General features: G+C 36.4%; 1 protein-coding gene across 1 annotated transcript in view; it reads right to left on the reverse strand.

The window, feature by feature from the left end:
- TRHDE (thyrotropin releasing hormone degrading enzyme) overlaps positions 1-21522 on the reverse strand; it is a 395717-nt gene that overhangs the window by 278221 nt on the left and 95974 nt on the right. The window contains exon 3 of the mRNA XM_058742021.1: positions 4365-4491. Coding sequence (XP_058598004.1) covers positions 4365-4491 — 127 coding nt within the window. The remainder of the gene's footprint in view (positions 1-4364; positions 4492-21522) is intronic.

Here is a 21522-nt window from a genome sequence, read left to right on the forward strand (position 1 = left end):
TAGTGTCAGGTTACCTGGAGGAGAGTTTTGATTTTCAGTTTTCTAATGCAAATCAAAGAGAGGCAAGTTCCATGTCTCCCTTGATACGGTTTGGGACAGGGTCAGATCTGCAAGGTAAGGGGCTACCAGTTTACAGAAACAGCTCTTATCCAGAGGTGAGCAGTACTAGATAGAACACAAACAGTTCTCCCTTCTCCTCTATTCCCAGAACACTCCCCACTGGGAATTTTCAGAAGTACCAATCTGTGGTCTAAACTCACTGTCTCTAGTCACTGTATCCCCTCCCAGTTCCACCCCCATTTGTTCTTGAACACACTTCTCTGGCCTTTGCCCTGAAACTGCTCTTGCCAAGATCACTATGACCTTCACATGGCGAGCACCAATGAATGGTCAATTCTCAGTGTCCATCCAACTTGAGTTACCACAATTTAACATCTGCTCACTTTTGAAATTCTTCATTAGATGGTCAGAAATACTACAGATACATGTTTTCTTAGTTTCTCAACCAGTTGCTCCTTCTCTGAAGTCTTTACTGGATCCTAATGTCCCTATCCTCTGAACACTGCATCAGCCCCTCCTTGTTCCTATTCTCTTTTCTATCTGCTCTCACAGCCCTGGTAAGTTCATATAGCCTCACCACTTTCTACATCATCATATGCTGGCAAATGGATATCTGTAGCCAGATTACTCACCCAAACATCATATTGATAAGTTCAACTGCCTATTTGAGTTCCTTTCAAGACATCAAGGTGCCACCTGAATGGTTAATAGACATATCAGTCTCAAAAATTATCCCCTTCCACAATTGTTCTGTCTCGGCAAAAGGCAATTCCATCCTTATTCTCAGGCCAAAAAAAAAAAAAAAAAACCTTGGAGCTGTCCTTGGTACCTCTCTCACATCCCACATTTTCTTCATCTGCAAATATTTCTGTCTATGTTTTCAATATATATCCAGAATTGTACCACTTCCAACTACCTCACTGTTAGCATCTTAGTCCAAGCCATAATCATTTTTTTCCTGAATTTTGCTGGAGCCTCTTAACTGTTTTTCATGCTCCACATTTTGCCACTAATCAGGGTCTCAGTTTCAGCACTATTGACATTTGGAGCTAGTATTATTGTGGAGGCTCCTGAGTGCATGATAGGATTTGTAGCAGTACTACCCACTAAACACAAGTAGCACACACTCCCCCACCACCCACCTTGAGTTGTGACAAACAAAATGTCTCCAGATATTGCTAAGTGCCTCAATTAACCCCTGATTAAGAACAATTGCCCTATAGTGTATTTTCTTTTTTTTAATGTTTATTTATTTATTTATTTTGAGAGAGAGAGAGAGAGAGAGAGAGAGAGAGAGAGAGAGAGAGAGAGAGAATCTTAAGCAGGCTCTGCACTGTCAGCACAGAGCCCGACTCAGGGCTTGATCTCACGAATTATGAAATCATGACCTGAGCTGAAATCAAGAGTCTGATGCTTAATCAACTGTACCACCCAGGCATCCCGCCCTACAGTGTATTTTCAAACTAGGTGCATAGCTCACCCTTTTTTGACAGAAGCCAGATTATGCAATACGTCTGCTCAAACCTGACCAATAGATTTCCATCTCACCCAGGAAAAAAAGAAGAAAAGAAGAAAAGAAAAGAAAAGAAAAGAAAAGAAAAGAAAAGAAAAGAAAAGAAAAGAAAAGAAAAGAAAAAGCCAGAATCCTTACCATGACCTGCTGGTTATACATCATCTTTTCCACATCCATTACTCCTTCCTTGACCTCATCTCCTATTTCACACCCATTTACTCACTCTGTTTCAGTCATACTTGCCTTTTGCCTATTCCTGAAATATACCACCAAGCTCCCCTCTCAAGATCTGGGCAATTTGTTTCCTCTGCCTCTATGCCTATATATCCTTGTCCCACAATATCATTTGGCTTGTTCCTTTACTCCCTTAAGTGATTTGCTCCAAAGTCAATTTCCCAATGAAGCCTTCTGTATTTACTCATTTTAAAATTTCAGCCACCTTCCCATGCCTCATCTTCCTCCCACTCTTCTTTTCCCTCCATTCTAGCATTATTTTTAATGGCATTTATCTCCATCTGATATGCTATATGTGTTAATAATTGCTTTAATGTCTGTCTTTACCCAACAGGATGTAAGCCTGAAGGAAGGACTTCAGGAGGAAAGGGATTTTTGCCTTTTTCATTCACTGCTGTATCCCTATAACATAGAAAAGTGTGGGTGGGAGGCACTCAATAAGTGCTTATTAAATAAATAAGGAAAGGAAGAAAGGAGGGAGGGAAAGAATTAAGGACAGAAGATGGAAGGAAAGATAGAAGTGGGGAGGGAGAGAGAAAACCATCTTCGATAGATCTGAAGGGTCAAGGCAGACACAGTTCATCTCTAGGACACATCCACATGTACCATTAACAAAGACTGAGTTGGTTTCCATAGAATTTATTTAATCATTATATACAATGGGAACTAAGGATCTGTCAAAATGCTTCTGTGCTTAGAAATTTTATATAGGGAGTATTTAGAAAGCAGACATATAAATCCATTAATACACAGCTCTAAATATCTATAGATATACAAATAAGAATTTTAAAAGGAATTTTATAAAATGCCATAGACCATGGTAACTCCCCTACATACATAAAAAGGAGTGTGCTGGGGTAAGTCAAATAATTCAATTATATACACCATAAGGAGCTTAACAAGTAATAGTAACAGTGAACAAAGCTCTTTTCTACCAGATGAAAGCCTGCATGGTTCAATTGTGAGTGAAAGAGAGGAACAGAAATGCTTCCTGCTGAAAGCTGACAGTTACATGGAACCCCCTGAAGTTATAAATTGAGTTCCTCTACTAATTACTGGTCTGAAGGGGACAAAGATCCACATTTTATTTCTCTTGCTGAACTTGCAACATAAGCACTTGTGAATTTTACATTAGGGTCAAGCTGGGAGGTTCCCAGCCGGTTTTACCTGGAGTAGAGAACAGTGTCACCTCCCATGCAAATGAGGTCAGATAGTCCTTCCTGCATTGGGTGCCTACCAGGGAGATTTCAGTGTAACAGATGCTAATAGGAAGTTGATATAGAGGAGGGGAGAGGGAAAGAAGGAAAAAAAAAACTAAACTAAATATAGATCCTATATGAAATAAAATTTTGTTTAGAAATTTGAAATAAAATCTTATAGATTCTAAGATCACATCTTTCAGAAAGAACTCCGAATTTTGTAATATCATTCCTTAAAATTGTATGCCACACCAATTTAGTAACAATATCATCTACTTCCTAAACAACTCATTGTAAGGCCAATAAAGCTACGCAGCAGGCAGGTACTTTAATAAAATAGACCCAGTTCTCCAGAGAGAGGAACCTGTGGTTCAAATGCTAACACTTTTGATCAGGTAAGCACTTTATTCTTACCAATGAGCAATCACTTTTATGTGGATGCTGATCGAAATGTTCTTGAGAAGGAAAATAAAATGGGCAGGGGCCGGGGCAGGGGGACAAAATACTGCTATGATGTAACATTTCAAAACAGGTTTTCTGAGAAGGAAAAATAACTACAGCATTTCTAATGGGTATACGTACCCTTTCTAACTTCCTGGAAAGTCACAGTTCACTCCCCTGAAAAAGCGGTAGCTTCATTCGAATTTGGATAACAAAATTCACTCATTTATTCACTCAACAAATGATTACTGAACATATTATCTTTGTAAAAGGAAGTAAGAATATTGGTGGTGAACACAATCTCCATTATACAGTTTCCCTTCTCTTCCATTATACAGTTTTTATTCTACCTACTACACCTGTACTGACATATGACTAGACAAAAATAATGTGAGGGACAATTAATACATTGAGATCCAACATCTGAGAATTAGGAAAAAGAAAATAATGAGTGTCTTCTCAGTGTAAAATATTGAAGAGTTCTGGGAGTCATCAAGATTTAACTTGAAATCCCAGCTCCTCCACTTATTGGCTGCCTGGATGAATGAAATATTCCCTGGATGTCAAGTCCCTTGGGTGAAAAATGTTCTAACAGTACCTACCCATCCAGTAGCCGTGAGGATTAAATGAGATGCTGGCAAGCACCTCTCCACAGTACATATTCAACAAATTATAACTACGTGGTTATCTTTTGGAAACCTAAACTTACACAATGCCTTTCTTAATTCCTATGAAAACTTCTTGGCAAGACCTAAGAAACACTAGGTTTTATTTTACCTCTTCAGAAGAAATTAGTTTTGTCATGCTCATCTTCTCTAACGTATACTCTTGGAATTTTCACATCTGAAATAAATGCACGAAGAAAAATTTCCACCTTCCAGGATCCCTTCCAATAAAATAACGATGAAAATACTTACCTAGTTTTGGCAAGGAATAGGGCACTTTAAAGTAGTCTTCATAAAATTCTATTAATCTCTTTGTTATATGGAGAGCATAGTCCCCAGATCCTCTTCTGATAGCATCAGGTCTTGCATATAATCGTACCTAATTAAAAATATATATAAAAGCTACATTAGCCTTTTGGTATTCAAGTTTTATCTTCCCTGCATATATGAATCTGCACAAATCACTTTGAATACTACAAAAATTAAACAGTATTCTTATTCATATATCAAAGCACGCTGTAGCTGAAAGAACCAAACTTGAACAATTAAAGTAACCAAGTTGAGCAACTCACAATTTCCTTGCTTTACAAGATGACATAGAGAAGATTTATACACCTTGCATCAAAATAAATATTCGTGTTATCACTTACATGTGCTTGCTGGAGATATGAAGGTACGGTGGATTAGTATAATGGTTCCCTGACAAGGCTGTAAGTAGGCAGGATATGGTAGCTCCGCAGGAAAGAAAATTCATGGTTTGTTAAAGACACATTGCATCAAGCTTTGGAAGTATCACCAGGCTGAACAAAATATAATTTGTGCTTCCTTCTTTTCTTTGGAACCAACTGTCCTTATCCCCAGTATGCAAAGTAGGAATCGCAAACTTTTCATGTACATAAATAATCGCCATGCTGGAAGGCCGTCTGCAACGGCTCCCAGCTTCAAAACCAGCTGAAGTGTTTCCTATCTCTAACACAATTCGGATACTTAATATTGATTTTTAAATCAAGCATTGTATATTATCTAGTCCTCGGCCAAAAAGAAGCCTGAGGCAAATAACATAAAACTGAACAAAACTAACAATTGTACAGAAAAGGTTAAAATGAGATTAGTTTTCATAAAGATTTCATAAAGCTATCCAGCATCTTTCTTTCCAAAGGCTAAATCTGTTTTTCACAGATGTGGCCCCTAATCCTCATATCAATTCTGTGAATAAGATATATGTGTATTTGTGGAGCAGTAGAGAAGACAGCAGGCTGGGAGTTGGGTGTTAGTCCTGCTCTGCCACTAAGCAAGCTGGGGGATATTGAACAAATTACTTAACCTCTTTGGGCCTCAAGTGTTCTCACTTATAAAATGAAGGTGTTGACTAAAGTGCTTTTAAGTTCTAAAACACATTACTTCCAATCCTATTTTATAGATAGAGGAGTTTGTGTTCTTCTCAAATTACTAAAAAAAAAAAAAAAAGATAAATAAATGGTTTGCTGAGTATGTGGAAATGGATATTTATATTCAACAGGAAGACAAAAGAAAGTGACACTCAATCATATAAAAATTGATTATACAATTAACTGTCATCCTCACTTAAGGAGAGAACAGAGATATATATAAACAAAAAGAGTAGAAAGTTAAGAAAAATGCATCCTGACTTGATATTAGAAAGACCTGTAATTCAATAAGATATTTACTAAATTCAATGACAATTATTTACTGAAATAGTGAATCTACTTCTCAACCCAACAATGAAATCAAATATCAAACTTGGTTCACAGTCACCTACAGTTTTGGTTGGCAGTAATATAAAACCAAAAACTCTCAGGAGGAACTGACTATAACAGCACAACTTAAGACTCTTAGAGAGATAGTGAATATGATTCCCTGACCCTGACTCAACTCACTATAAACATGCACTGCCTTAAGTAAAGTTCCCAATAAGCAGACTCTAAGGAAAGAGGGAGCACACAAGTCATCCGCTAAGGAAGTGTTCTTAGGAGAAACCTATGAGAGAACAAGGAAGTGAGATAAGGGAGGCTAATAAGCCAAGCAAATGTGTATGCAATTTGAGGTAAAGTCTTGGCCTCAGCCTGATCCCACAGGGAGCTCTAGAGTATAAATTGCGATTGCAAGTTTGCACTGCATTGAGGTATGATAGTTAGACCTCCATACTCTTATATTCAGTCATCAGATACTGGTTAGCAAGGAGAAGGCATAAAATCCCAAGAACTTATTCTTGGAGCATCTATGTGATGCAGCTCCAGTGGCCCAAAGATAGTCCTTCAGAAAAGATTTTAGGTGTCAACTACTAGCAGCAGAGCAATGAAGAGCTGGGGGGTAGACATATCAAACAGGAAAGGAGATCTGGTCTGTGCATCATGAGCATACATCACAGACAGTAATCATTCATTCACGCAGTCATTCACTCCACAAATATTTATTTGGCATCTAATTCGCACCAGGGCCCAGACAAAGGATTTTTAACTTAGTGATGAAGAAGACCTGTTTTCTAACCAGAGATGGTACAAAGCATTTTGAGAAAAAGACCAATGAAGATGGAATGCCCATCTTCAAAGAGCTTCCCATGAATTGGGTAGGTTAGATAATAACAACAGATAATGATAAATGCCATATGAATGGAAAACTAAAATAACAAAGTATTCTGGGGAAGAGTAGATAGCTTTAAGAAGGTTCAAGGTGAAATAAATAGTAATCCATGTTGAAACCATAACCAGGACCACTGCAAAATGATGCAGCAAAAGGTCACTGATTTTACTCCCAGGAAGCATCGATTTTGGTAGAAACACAGGCATTCCTGTCAATCAACTCTACCAGTTAGTCAAGCTATCTGTAGGCCCAGACAGGAGAAACACAATTAAATCAATCTGGTTGTCAAGAGTTGATGGAAATAATCCAATCTGAGTGAGAAGATAAAACATATGCAGGCTGCGCATGGTGACTACAGTTGCTCATTCAAACATTTATTGCACACCTGCTGTGTTCCAGGTATTATACTAAGGAATAGAAATAGAATAATAAAAACTCTTACCACAAAATGAACAAGACATTTACACTTACTACCCTTAGGAGGTTTATAATATGTGGAAAACAAACAAATCCACAACAAAAATATAATGTAAGCAATGGAACAGTGTACTCTGCCTCCCCCATTATAGAGGATTAACTAAGCTCCTACATAAGGCTAAACCCCCCCACATTCTGTCTCTTCTCGCCTTTTCAAAAGCATCATGCCCAAACTTCTCTTTATTCCCACATCACCAATTTATGCCTGCATATTGGATCATTTTCATTAGCAAATACTCTGTATCACTTACTGTGTTTTCAAACAAAAAATCTTTATTGAGCACAGTTCCTACAGCTATGGTTTCCAGCAATGCCCATTGAAAATTTTCCATATAGTTAGTATGAACACATAAGTTAATATCCAAACCGGAACACTTTTGAGAATGAAAACAGCCCTGAGATAATAAGTGTAAGTAGGGTGGTTGCCTAGCTATGCTATCCGCTTCTAGTCTTTCTTGAACTTACTGCCATAAAGCTTTCATTTCTGCTATACAGCAACAGGATTCATCCCCACTATATACAACAAGTGTTTTCATCAAAATCACTAACAGTTTCAGAATGCCAAACTCAACAGACCAATTCTAGTCTTCAACATGCTTAACTTATCACCGGCATTTGACACAATCATTTCCCCTCCTTGAACCATTTTCTTTCCTTGGCTTCCATCTTATTTTTCCTTCTATCTTGTTAACCACTCCTTCTCAGTCTCCTCACTGATTCCACTGCAGCCTCATACCTCTCATTACTTAATTTTGATAAGTCCAGGGTGTCAATCCACAGACATCTTCACTTTTCTGTCTATGTTCAGTATCTCGGTGGTAACACTAATCTCATGGTTATAAATATCAACTAGATGATAAAGACCTACCCCATAATTCCAGAATTCCAGACTCATTAATCCAGCTGTCCATTGGCCATCTGCACTTGGATATCTAATAGGCATCTCAAACTTAACATGTTTGAAAATGGATACCAGAGTTCTCTCCTCTCTTCTCTCCTCCTCAGCCTCCTCCTTCTTCTCCCTCCTTTCTGTCACCCTACCCCCCCAACAACACACTGTTCCCCTTAAAGATTTTCCATCCAGCTACTTAAGTCCAATACCTCAGTATTATCCTTGTTTCCCTCTTTCTCTTACATTCCATGTTCAATCTGTTATCATATCCTTTGGCTCTACCTTAAAAACATATCCAGACTCCAACCACTTCTCACAACTCTACCACTACCAACCTGCTTCAAGCTTCCTTCATTTCTTAGGTAGATGAGCGCTCTAGTTTCCTACTGATGTCTCATCCCCACTCCCTTCAGTCTGTTCTCTACACAGCAACCAAATATTCCTTTCAAATGAATATCACTCTTCTGCCTTTCCTCCTCCAGTGACTTGCCATCTCATTCAGAGTAACAGCCCAAGTTTTTATAAGGGCCTCAAAATTCCTATAAAAATCTAGCCCTCTGAACCTCTTCGGCTGATTTTCTACTACTTTGCGCCACATTAACTTTACTCAACTCATACACTAGCTTCCTTGGCATTCTTCACATATTCCAGAGATTCTTCCATAAAGGTTTTTGAATTTTCCTTTAGATATCTATCTCCAGGGCTTATTCCCTCTTCTCCTTTAGATACTTGTCCAAATATCTCTTCTTTCCGATTTTCTATTATTTGAGTCTCCTGCTCCAGGACTCTCTATCCTCCTTCCTTACTTTATTGTTTCCTATAAAACTTACCACCATTTAACAAAATATATGTTTTACGTATTCATTTTGTTTCTTGCTGCTTTTTTTCCAAGAATGTAAGTTGCTTGAGAACAAAGATTTTTATCTATTAGTTCTAACTGCATAAAAGTGCCATTATTTTAGGTAAAAATATTTTGTTTAATTTACTTGTCAAAGGCCTTGTACATAGTAGACATTCAATAAAACTTTGATGAATGAATGAATTTCACAGGTATATGCATGTCCTAAGGGAGTATACAATAGGAATCCTTTAATAACACTGTGAGATTCTCAGGGGAGGGGATGTTTCACCTACATCTTGAAAGATAAGTTGGATGTAGTACGCTACCAAGTGGAGAGTGACATCCCAGACCAAAGTAACATTATGTGCTAAGGCAACAATGTTGACCAAATAATAAATGATTTTAAAATTAATAATAAATATTGGCACTTTATTATAATAATTATGGTATTTAATTGGTGAATATTAAGCCAGAAAATGGTAAAATTACTTTTGCATTTCAGAAAGACCACATCAGTGACCTACGCCAGGTGGAATAATCAGGAGCTGCTTGTTAAGCCTGCCCAGACAAAATGAGAAATGTGAGGAGACATATAGTAACATGACACTAAAGAAGTAAAAAGAAACTTTAAACCACATTAAAGAAAGGCCTATAAACCAAATTGTAGGATATTAATTTAATACTATGGGCACAGGCAAGATTTGAAGCCACAAAATGACATGTTCAGAACTAGGTTTTAACAAATTACATCACTGCAAAGAGAAATTAAGGAATCAATCCCATTTATAATTGCACCAAAAATAATAAGATACCTAGGAATAAACCAAATCAGAGATGAAAGACCTACACTCTGAAAACTATAAAACACTGATGAAAGAAATTGAAGATGACACATACAAAAAGTGAACAAACATTCTGTGTTCATAGATTGGAAGAACAAATATTGTTAAAATGTCTATACTACCCAAAACCGTCTACAAATTTAATGCAATCCCTATCAAAACACCAACATCATTTGTCACAAAGCTATAACAATCCTAAAATTTGTACTAAACCACAAAAGATCCTGAATAACCAAAGCAACTTTGAAAAAGAAAAGCAAAGCTGGAGGCATCACAATTTTGGACTTTTTAATGCAATCCCTATCAAAATAAGACCAGAATTTTTTTTTCAGAGCTAGAACAAACAATTCTAAAATTTATATGGAACCAGAAAAGACCCTGGATAGCCAAAGTAATACTGAAAAAGAAAACCGAAGCTGGAGGCATCACAATTCTGGACCTCAAATTGTATTACAAACCTGTAGTGATCAAAACAGTATGGTACTGGCACAAAAATAAACATGTGGATCAACAGAACAGTATAGAAAACCCCAAACTGAACCTACAAGTATAAAAGACTACGCTGGACAGCAACATGCAAAAGAATGAAAGTGGACCACTTTCTTATACTATACACAAAAATAAATTCAACATGGATTAAAGAATAAATGTGAGATTTGAAACCATAAAAATCCTAGAGGATAACACAGGTAGTAACCTCTTTAACATCATCCATGGCAACTTCCTTCTAGATATGTCTCTGGATACAAGGGAAATAAAAGCAAAAATAAACTATTGGGATTTCATCAAAATAGAAAGCTTCTGCCCAAAGAAGGAAACAATCAACAAAACTAAAAGGCAACCAATGGAATGGGAGAAAATATGTGCAAATGACATATCTGACAGATCTGATAAAGGGTTAATATCCAAAATATGTAAAGAACCTATAAAACACAATATCCAAAAAAATGAATAATCTAATTTAAACGTAGGCAGAAGACACAGACATTTTTCCAAAGAAGACATACAGATGGCTAACAGACACATGAAAGATGTTCAACATCACTCATCATCAAGGAAATACTAACCAAAACTATGAGACATCACCTGACACCTGTCAGAATGGATAAAATCAACAACACAAGAAATAATAGGTGTTGGCGAGGTTGTAGAGAAAGGGTAACCCTTTTACAATGTTGATGGGAATGCAAACTAATGCAGCCACTCTGGAAAACAGTATGTTTTCCTCAAAAAGTGAAAAATAGAACTATCCTACTATCTAGCAATTGCACCACTAGGTATTTATCCAAAGAATACAAAAATACTAATTCAAGGGATACATGTACCCTGATATTTATAGCATTATCTACAATATAGATACACATATAGATAGATGACATAGATATAGATAGATGATATAGATATATAGATAATATATATCATATATATCATATGTATATAATGGAAAATTACTCAGCCATCAAAAAGAATCAAATCTTGCCATTTGCAATGACATGGATAGCACTAGAGAGTATAATGCTAAGCAAAATAAGTCAGTCAGAGAAAGACAAATACCATACAATTTCACTCATACGTGCTTTTAAGAATCAAAATGAATAAGCAAAGGGAAAGAGAGAGAGAGAGAGAGAGAGAGAGAGAGAGAGAGAGAGAGAGGCAAACCAAGAAACAGACTTAACTACAGAGAACAGACTGATGGTTACCAGAGGGGAGGTGGGTGGTGGGATGTGTTAAATAGATGATATCATCCCAGTGCCCTCCAGCCAACCTGGGGTTGATGTAAGCCAAGAACTCTTAACTAGAAGAAATTGTATTGTTTTGTACAATCTGAATCCAAACACACCGAGGCCACACACTCAGGTACTGACTACTCTAACCTGTGCTAACATATGGGCACAACCTGTTGGACAGTTTTAGCTTCCTGTGAACATTTGTAACCACTACTTTAATTACTTCCCACCTCTTGCCACATGTGGCTGCTGTCTTCACTTGTGAACTTCATAGTGTGCTAAGAACTGGAATTTTTTAATCTACTTTGATATTTTTTATAATTGAGAGTTCATTTCAAAGGCAGAAAAAGACAAAAAATATTATGGCAAGGAAAAGTGTCACTGAAACATAAAGCAAAAAAAAAAAAAAAAAAACAGATTCCATCACTGCAGTATAGATGATGGGTTAGAAGGGACTAGGAACAAATACAAGGAAATGAGTTAGACTATTATAGAAGTCCTAATAAAAGATAATTATGGTTTGGACTGGAGAGATGGTAGTAGGGATGCAGAGAAATGGATGGATTTATTCAACTAGTCCTAACATTCTATCTAACAAGTCCTTTAGTTATCAAGTTAATCCAGTTATAGTCACATTCTCACATAAGGACGGTCATTCACCTTGTCTGTACCCATCTCACACCAGTGCTCTGTTGGAACAAATGAGACCCAGCTGGAGGATAGGGGGGACTAGTTCAAAATATTTCACCAACTGGGGTGCCTGGGTGCCTCAGTCAGTTAAGCATCTGACTTTGGCTCAGGTCATGATCTCACAGTTTGTGAGTTTGAGCCCCACATCAGGATCTGTGCTTTGGATTCTGTGGCTCCCTCTTTCTCTCCTTCTCCCCCACTTGTGTTCTGTCACTCTCTCACTCTCAAAAATAAATAAACATTAAAAAAATATTTCACCAACTGGATAATTCTTGTGTGGTTAGTCAGAAGTTTGCTGTACAATAATTCATTTTATGGCGCAAAAAAAAAATCACAGTTGTTTTCTTATGTTAGAGTAACAAAGTTCTACTTAATTGTAACATAGAAACTAAGTCTTCATAAATATAGTTACCACTCAAAAGCAATGAAATGTAATTTTATTACACCTGCTTATTTGCATTTTCTGACATTCCAGGATAAGAGCCCAGCTCTAAAAATGTAAATCGCTTCCTAGGGTTTCTCTTTCCCTCTGCAGAACTTCGTCCAACAACCAGTATAAACCAAACTGCCCATTTAGTCCAATGGAAGGGACACTATGGCTAGGAATACACAGGGATGTGAAACACAGCTTTCTCCCTAACTACTTCTGTCAACTTGTAAAAGTCAGTTAACTTTTCCAGGTCTTGGTTCAAAGTTCCTTCTGAAGGTAATAGTTTATCATTACCTATATATATATATATATATATATATATATATAGATATATAGATATATAGATATATAGATATATAGATATATAGATATAGATATATAGATATATATATAGATAGATATATAGATATATAGATATAGATATAGATATATAGATATATATTATATATATATATAGGATAGATATATATATAATATATATATTATATATATATAATATATATATTTTACACCTGAGAGATTGGTATACCTCAATTCTTCTCATCTAGTCCCCTTATTTTGAGAATAAAATAATGAAAGGTTTTCTTTAATATTCTCAGGGCTTTAATCCTTTGTATCTTTCACTTCCGATGGAAATACATACATACCACCTGCTCAGCTAACATCTGCTACTCTTGAGAGTTCCTTGTTTCTTCCTATACAACTGTCTATGAACTTGGTAGTGATTAGACAGAAATAACTTTAGTAGCCAAAATGGAATATAAGAGGTTGGCGTTTGAAAAATATTCAAAATTTTGTTACCACCTGTGTAATAATACATCACAGCAATGAACTAAGATATAGGAGTTACATATTTTTGATCTCTTAGAACACTTGAATGCCCAAAATAGGTGTTCCAAGGGTGGTGTCTTTTGTACTCACTGGCCTTTACCTTGGAGTTTCATGGACTCAGTATATTTAAAGTATATTTGTTTCATCTTTTTATGGGATTTTAGGTATTTTAATCAATGAAGGGGAAAAATGAAGGGGATAAAGGCAGTTATCTCAAATTCCTTTGTCACAAAAGTAGGGACGTCAATGACTTTTCAACTCTCCTAACAACTGAGAGTGTCTGCTTAGAGGACACATAGGGATGAACTCTGAGACCACATCTGCACCTGGAAGGAGAAAGTGCCATGATCTGTGAAATGCCATCTGTGCTCTTAAGGATAGGAAAAGTGGCACTGGTATCAGATATTTGCCATCATTGGGATAGAATATCCTTTGAAAGGGACTCACAATGTAAGGGTACTTTGGGTAAATTTAAACTGACTTTGTCTCTGATAGCTGTGCAATTTATAATAAGAACATCAAAGACTGATTAAGGATTTCATCAACGGGGCATTTATTTATTCAGTTAATATTTAATGAGCATCTATTAGCAGTCAAGCCACTGTTCACATGCTGAGTGTCCACAGGTAAGCAAAAGGGACATAATCTCTTTTCAAAGAGCTTTCAGTCCAGTGGGGAAATGCAGCAACAAAGTCTTATGGTTGAAAATAATAAAGTGGATCTAATTTACACTGGCTCTTCAGAGAAATCCTCTTCACAGAGATGGTGACTGATCAGAACAGGGACAGAGCAGCATGGAAGTATAGGAAGGCAAGCAATTATTCAAATTCTTACATGTAACATTTATCTTTCATTGTATTAAACTTTCAAAGGGAAGGTAAAAATACATTTACAGTTGTAATATAATGCAAACCCTGTAAGCAAACATATGCAATTGTCAGAAATGTTTTAAAATCATACACTAAAAAATCCTGGAGACATTCTTCTAATAATTTGAAATAATTCATAGATTTTCTCATTTATCTTCACAAAATATCTGTAGAATAACTATGAAGTTAGCTGTATCTTCTGATTTTATAGATGAAAAATTTGAAGAGGTTTTTTACAGTCATTGAGTCACTTTAAAGGACAATGAGACTAAATTTCTCTGTGAATAAGCCTTTATTCTAGGTTGTTTTAATTATTTGCTGTGTTAAAAGTGAATTGTAGTAGCTGCTATATAATTATGTGAAACAGTGTGTAGTTATACCAAACAGCAAAGAAGAAAAAAAGAAAACATTTACAATAGTGGTGCACCTGTTCAATAACGAACCGAGTAACATTTTCTCTGATTTGACATTTGTAATTTAGTGTATTAAAGTCAAACAAACCTTCTGGTTTGCCAGAGTCCTTCCCTGAGAAAATTTCACACTGCAGGAGTACATTAGGAACTTTGGAAGACACAGTGATTATTGTATGGCTGTAAAATATCACTACCATAACAGTAATAAATTCACTTTTCCTTTTGCCTATCTGAAAACTCAGTCCCTTTCTTTACCAACTGCAAAACGACAATGTGGTTGTCACTAAATTCTCCGCCAATAAAGCCGAATTAATTCACCTATGTGAATATAATTTTCTTTGGGTGTTCACCATACAAATCAATAAAACAGAACAAGCCAGAGAGAAGGGAGCAGGCGCTTTCAGCACTATGTAGAAGACAAATATATTGATACAAAGAGGAAAGGATGTTGTAAACAAGAAACTAAAAGCCCAAGAGTATTAGCCTTATTTACAATTCAGACAGTAACTTTTTTTTTTTTTGGCAAAGCAAAAGGGAAATAAATACACACAAAATTCTGACAGAAGCAAGGAACCAGTGCTCAGACATACATGTCAATAAACATAAAGAGGAGGCCAGGAGGGGCCGGGGGCAGGAGCTGGCCTGGCTAAGGCAGGTGGTCCAGGCCCAGGGGACGGGCACTGGTAAAGCCTGGACATCTTGAGTGAGGAGTCTTGGCTGTGGCTCTGAGAAACTGAGAGCCACTTCAGGGTCTGTGGCAGAGTAATATGACTGGAAAAGACAAAGGGAGATTATTTAGGCAATGGAACTTAAGACTTGTTGAGAAAGGAAGACTAATGAGTAGAAAAGCATATTACAGGTGAAAAGTTTGTTCTGTAGCTTCTATAGCAAGAACAGCCTAATAGGCAGTCTCTATCACCATAGTCAAAGAACTCATTCTGGGAAGGAGCAGAATTTAGAATTGGGGATGGATAGGTAGTAAAATCCCAGTACTCTGTGAAGCATGAGGTACATGGTAATAGCAAAACCACAACTACTTCAAAATGTACCATTTGAACAGAACACACCACGGAAACAAATATTAGAGCCTCTCTGGGAGTCTTACCATGGAATCCATGCCACAGATCCATAAGACAGATATTCTGAGAACAATGACTAAAACACCTTTAAAGAGGCCGAAGACCAGCCTTATACTCCATTCCACTTGGTATCAGACACTGTCGTAAGGAGACTCCAGAATACCGTCACTGATAAAGTTGCTCTGATGGCCTTTCCTTGCTTGTATTTTGCTCCCTCCACCTTCACAGAGTTTGCCTAAGGATTCTGAGACAGGTCTGCTACATACACAGGGTTCCTTTTGGACTAGTGGCCTTTATTCTATAGGGTCATAGACTCTCTATATTTGAAGAGCTTGTCTCATCTCTCAGCAGGACAAGTCTTTAAGTATTGTGTCCATCTTTCCAATCTCTCCTTTCACCTTACCATGACTGATACAGTGCCATTCACCCAGTAGGGACTAACAACATGTTGCTGACTCCCATAAAATGGCAATAAACTTTGAAGGTCCTTGTCCGTTCCAGCACTAAAATGCTGTTATAATAGATTGATTACACCTTCCAACTACATTTTCCTTCAGGCAAGGAAATTAGCACTGTGGAAACCTGTATAGTCTCTTCTTGTAAATCACTTCACATTTATATACTAAGCACAGTATTTACTAGTTCACTATGGAGCTTACAAGTTCCATTTACTTACAGAGACTTCAGAGAAAGGACACAGCTTTGCTATATTCAGGCGGCTGTTGTCGCATGTTTCTAATACACCTGTGGTAGGCTGAATAATGGCCCCCAGGACACCACGTCTTAATCCTTAGAACCTGTGAATGTTACCTAAAGGGACTTCACAGTTGTGATTAAATCAAAAACTCTGAGATGAGAAGATTATCCTGGATTATTTGGGTGGGTCCTAAATGTAATCACAAATGTCCTTGTAAGAGGGAGGCATAGGGAGTTTTGACTACAGAAAAGGAGAATGCAATAGGATGGCAGAAATGGAGAGAAACCTCAGGATGCCATGAACCCCAGAACATAAGGAAGACAGTTTTAGAAGCTGGAAAGGCAAGGACTATGTCATCTAGAGCCCCCAGAAGGAACCAGCTCTGCTAACATTTCGGTTTCAGTCTCATAAGACTCATTTTGAATTTCTAACCTCTGGGACAATAAGAAAATAAATTTGTGTTAAGTCACTAAGTTTACAGTAATTCCTTACAATAGTAATAGGAAATTAATACTTCATACCTTTTTAAATTTTCCCACCAGCAAATATGCCTTTTTGTGTAGATTTTCAGCTTCTTGTAGGAACACACCTTGTATTTATTTGTGTGCTGCTCTTTCTGTTGCAGGCATATTATTTACAGCTTTCAAACTGCTGACGTTGGCACACTTATTTTGCTCACACATTATTACCAAGCACCCAACACATTACTGCATATATCTGGTACACACCACACAAAAGCGAGATACTTGAGTAAAAGTTAGAATCATCTACAGCAACTTTCTTCCAACTGTTGTTGCATTCTGCTTTGCATCAGAATCACCTGGGGGTAACTGTTTAAAATTCATATTCCTGGGCCCACACACTCCCAGAAATTCTGAATCACCTCTCTCCGGTAGGAGTCCTAAAATCTCCATTTTGATAAACTTGCCAATTGAATCACGTGTATACTAAAGTTGAGGAACAATTGGCCTAGAGTCACCTGAACAACCTTTTGTTCATTCAGCTCCACAGCAAGCAAACCTCAAGCCTTGAGAGAAATATTTAGCAAAAGCCTCACACATAGGAAGACATATATATCTTTATTCCTTAAATCTCTTTCAACATCAGAATCTTCAATGAATATACATTCAACATGGCTGGTATTATTTTTAACTCTAACAACTAATCTTTCTTTCTTCCCTGCACAATAAATGATAAACAATAGATGAGTCAAGTCCAATGTTTGGAAACCGGTAAAAGTTATTTAATACTGTCACAGACTATAGATAAAACAGTAGCTTTTAATCCCTCTCTGAGATAGAGTACTTCTTTTGTAGTTAATTGAATTGCAGTTATCTTTCTTAAATGACATAGAATAAATATAGAGAATTTCCTTATTAAGCTATCTATTTTATGACTGGTCAAATTTCTTCAGCAAGACTGATAGCCAAGTACATCTATTTGTACATACAGGAGCTCAGTGCTTAGTTGGATTCAGTTCCAATTTGGTTTGGCTCATCTGTCCTTTCATTCCCTGATTTCCAAGTGCCTGCTGACCTCACTTTTACATATGCCACCTTCCTCTCCAAATCAACTATCCAGTTCAAACACACTCCTGCCTGCCCCCTCTGCTCACCTGTATCTTTCAATGATTCAAGTAGCTTTCTCCCATCTAGGACCAGAACCCAGAATTCATTTGTTCATTCACTCATTTAACAGATATTTATTTGGTGCCAGACCCTCATCTAGGCACTGTGGATATAGAAATGAACCAAGCAGATAGAAATCCCCACCCTGGAGAGCTAAGTAAGTGAGATAAATACAAATATATAGCATGTATGTTAAATAATAGTAAGAGCTCAACACACACACACACACACACACACACACACACACACACACACACACACCAGAGAAGGGAGTAAGGAAATGTCAAAGGCCAGAGAGAACCTCACTGAGAAGGTGATATTTGAGTTAAAATATGAAGTAGGTGAGGATGTGAGCAATGTGGATACAGATTTCTGAGGGGAAAGAGAAGAGCCACTTATCAGTGTCCTGAAAACCACTGATTCAGTCCTCAAACATCTCAACTCTTTCTCTAAAGAAACTGCAAAATATTCCAATCATATAGAAAAGTACGATACAAAAATACATTATCCTAGTACCCCAAACAGATTTAAATAATGCTGGTGTGTTTTTTTCACATTTTCTTTGGACATTTTTCAACAAGCAAAACATTACAATTCCCTTGAAGTAACACACCCCCTTTTCCCATTCTGGAATTAACCACATCATGACATACTTCAGTATATTTCCAATTCATGTTATATTTGTCCTTTAGTTCTGTTTTACTTCTATTCAAAAGAGTGCCAATTTACATCCCACCAGCAATGTGTGACAGTTTGCTTCCCCACATCTTCACCAAATTTTGCATTTTGAAATGTTTGTTAATCAACGGGTATGAAATGGTGTCTCATTATTAGTTGTAATTTGCATCTTCCTGATAATGGTAATGTCGAACATCACTTTATATGTTTCCTGGCTATTATATTTTCTTCTGCGAACTCCCCTGTTCCTTTGCCCATTGTTCTAATGGATTGTTTATTTTTTTCTCATGATCTGAAGTCATCCTTTGCATATTCTGGACAGTAATCATTTGCCAGTATAGGATTTGCACAAATCTTCTCCGAGTCTGTGCTAGCCTTGTACACTATGTCTCTGATCAAATAGAATGCTTTACTTTTAATGTAGTCAAATATAAAATGTTCCCTTTAGGGTTTTTCTTTTCTGGGTCTCTTTAAAGAAGTCTTTCACTGCTCTCAAGGTCAAAAAGATATTTTTCTTATATTTTCTTCTAAAGTTTTTAAACTTCTGCTATTCAAAGGCAGAGCTTTAATTCAGGTGGAATATATTTGTGTGAATGATGTGAAATACAGATCTCATTTTTTTCCTATGTGGATAATCAATTGTCTCAGTAATATTAGTTGAAGAGCCTTGTCTTTCCCACTGATTTATAATGCCCCTCTGCATACACCAAGTCACATATACTTGGATCTCTACCATTTCTGTTATTGGTCAGTATGCCAATTATCATGCCAATAGCACATTGTGTAATCACTAAAACTAAATGTGAGGCCTAATAAGACACTGATCTTATTCTTTTCCAAAACTTCCTTATTATTCTATATGAATTTTAGGATGATTTTCCACACTTATACACAAAATCCTGTTGGGGATTTTGCTAAAATTGCACTAGATTTGCATGTTAATTTGACATCTTCAAACATTACATCTTAACATCCATGCCCATGGAATATCTCTTGATTATTTCAGTCTTTACCCCACTTTTAAGTTTCATGGTAAAAGCCTTGCACATCTTCTATTAGATTTTATTTCTAGATACCTTATGGTTTGTTGTCACTGTGAATAGTATTTGAAAAATCATATTTCTGATCTATTATTTTGATATCAGCCACTTACTGATTTTTGTAAAATGGCTTGGAAACAAGCCAAGTTTCTGAGTTAATTTTAATAGTTTTACTGTATTGTTTTGCATTGGCTTGTCTCAGTCAGGATTCCTAGAACAATGCCAAAGAGGAGAGTGAAAGAAGGCATCCTTATCTTATTTTTTACTGTATTTGGAATGCTTCTATTGTTTCACTACCAACTATAATTCTTGCTGCAAGATAAGGAAATTCCCTTCTATTCATTGTTTGCCAAGAATTGTAACATGAATAGTGTTGGATTTTTCTAATGCTTTCATCACATCTATTCAGATAACATGTTTCTTCTTTCCTGTGTTCTGTTAAGGCAGTGAATTATAGTAATAAATTTTCTAGTGTTAAACTGTTTGCTTTCCTGGGCAGAGGGAGAGGGAGAAGACAATCTACTTAGACAAGCTGGGAACTTTTCCTCTTTGTTTAAGATAAGATGTAACTTAAAAAGCAGAAACAGACCTATAAATCCAGAGAACAAACTGGTGGTTGCCAGAGAGGCACTTGGGAGAATAGGCAGAATGGGTGAAGGGAAGTTAGAGATACAGTCTTCAGTTTTGGAATGAATAAGTCATGGGAATAAAAGGCATAGCATAGGGAATATAGGCTATGGTATTGTAATAGTGTTGTATGGTTACAGATGGTAGCTACACTTGTGAGCATAGCATAATGTATAGAGTTGCTGAATCACCATGTTGTACATCTGAAACTAATGTAAAATTGTGTATCAACTATACTTAGATAGAAAGATAGATAGATAGATAGATAGATAGATAGACAGACAGAGAGAAAGATCTAACTTTTCCCAAATAGTTGGTGGAACATACCTATAAAACTGTATAAACCTGGTAGTTTTCTGTTTAGAGAATAGATTTTTGATTAGTGATTCAATATCACTATGGCTATTGATAACTTATATTTTTCTTAAAACTATGCATATCATCTAAGATTTAAAAAGCATAAGCATGAAATTCTTCATAATATTGTTTTTAAAATCCCTCCCTTATCTATAGTCATTTCCATTCTAATAATGTTTATATATTCCCTTTCTCTTAATTAAGACTGTCAGATAATTTCTTTCATTATACTCTTATTTCTCTGAACTCTTCAATTCATGTTTTAAATATGACCTTATATACAACATCCTTCAAGGCTGTTCTAAATATAGTTTTATTGCATCCCATGAAGTTGAATAAGCGGTATTTTCATTTTTCATTAATTTCTAAATTTAATAACTTCCTATTTGACCCATAAGTTATTTAGAAATATGTATTTAACTTCCTAATGTACATGATTTTTAGGTTATCTTTTTATTTTCACAACCTAACTTTATTGCCAAAAGCACAGCCTGTTTGATACTGATTCTCGGTATTGCTTCAGATATTGTGTAGACTAGTAATTGGTGAATTTTGTACATAACTGATATGGATGCTTGAAAACAATGTTTAACCTCTAAACTGTAGGTATATGATTCTAAATATACTAGTTAGATTAATTTTGTATTGTCTAAATCTTCTAAATCTGTTAGGTTTTTGCTTCATGTTTCTG

Source organism: Neofelis nebulosa, chromosome 8 (assembly GCF_028018385.1).
Source record: "Neofelis nebulosa isolate mNeoNeb1 chromosome 8, mNeoNeb1.pri, whole genome shotgun sequence".
NCBI lineage: Eukaryota > Metazoa > Chordata > Mammalia > Carnivora > Felidae > Neofelis > Neofelis nebulosa.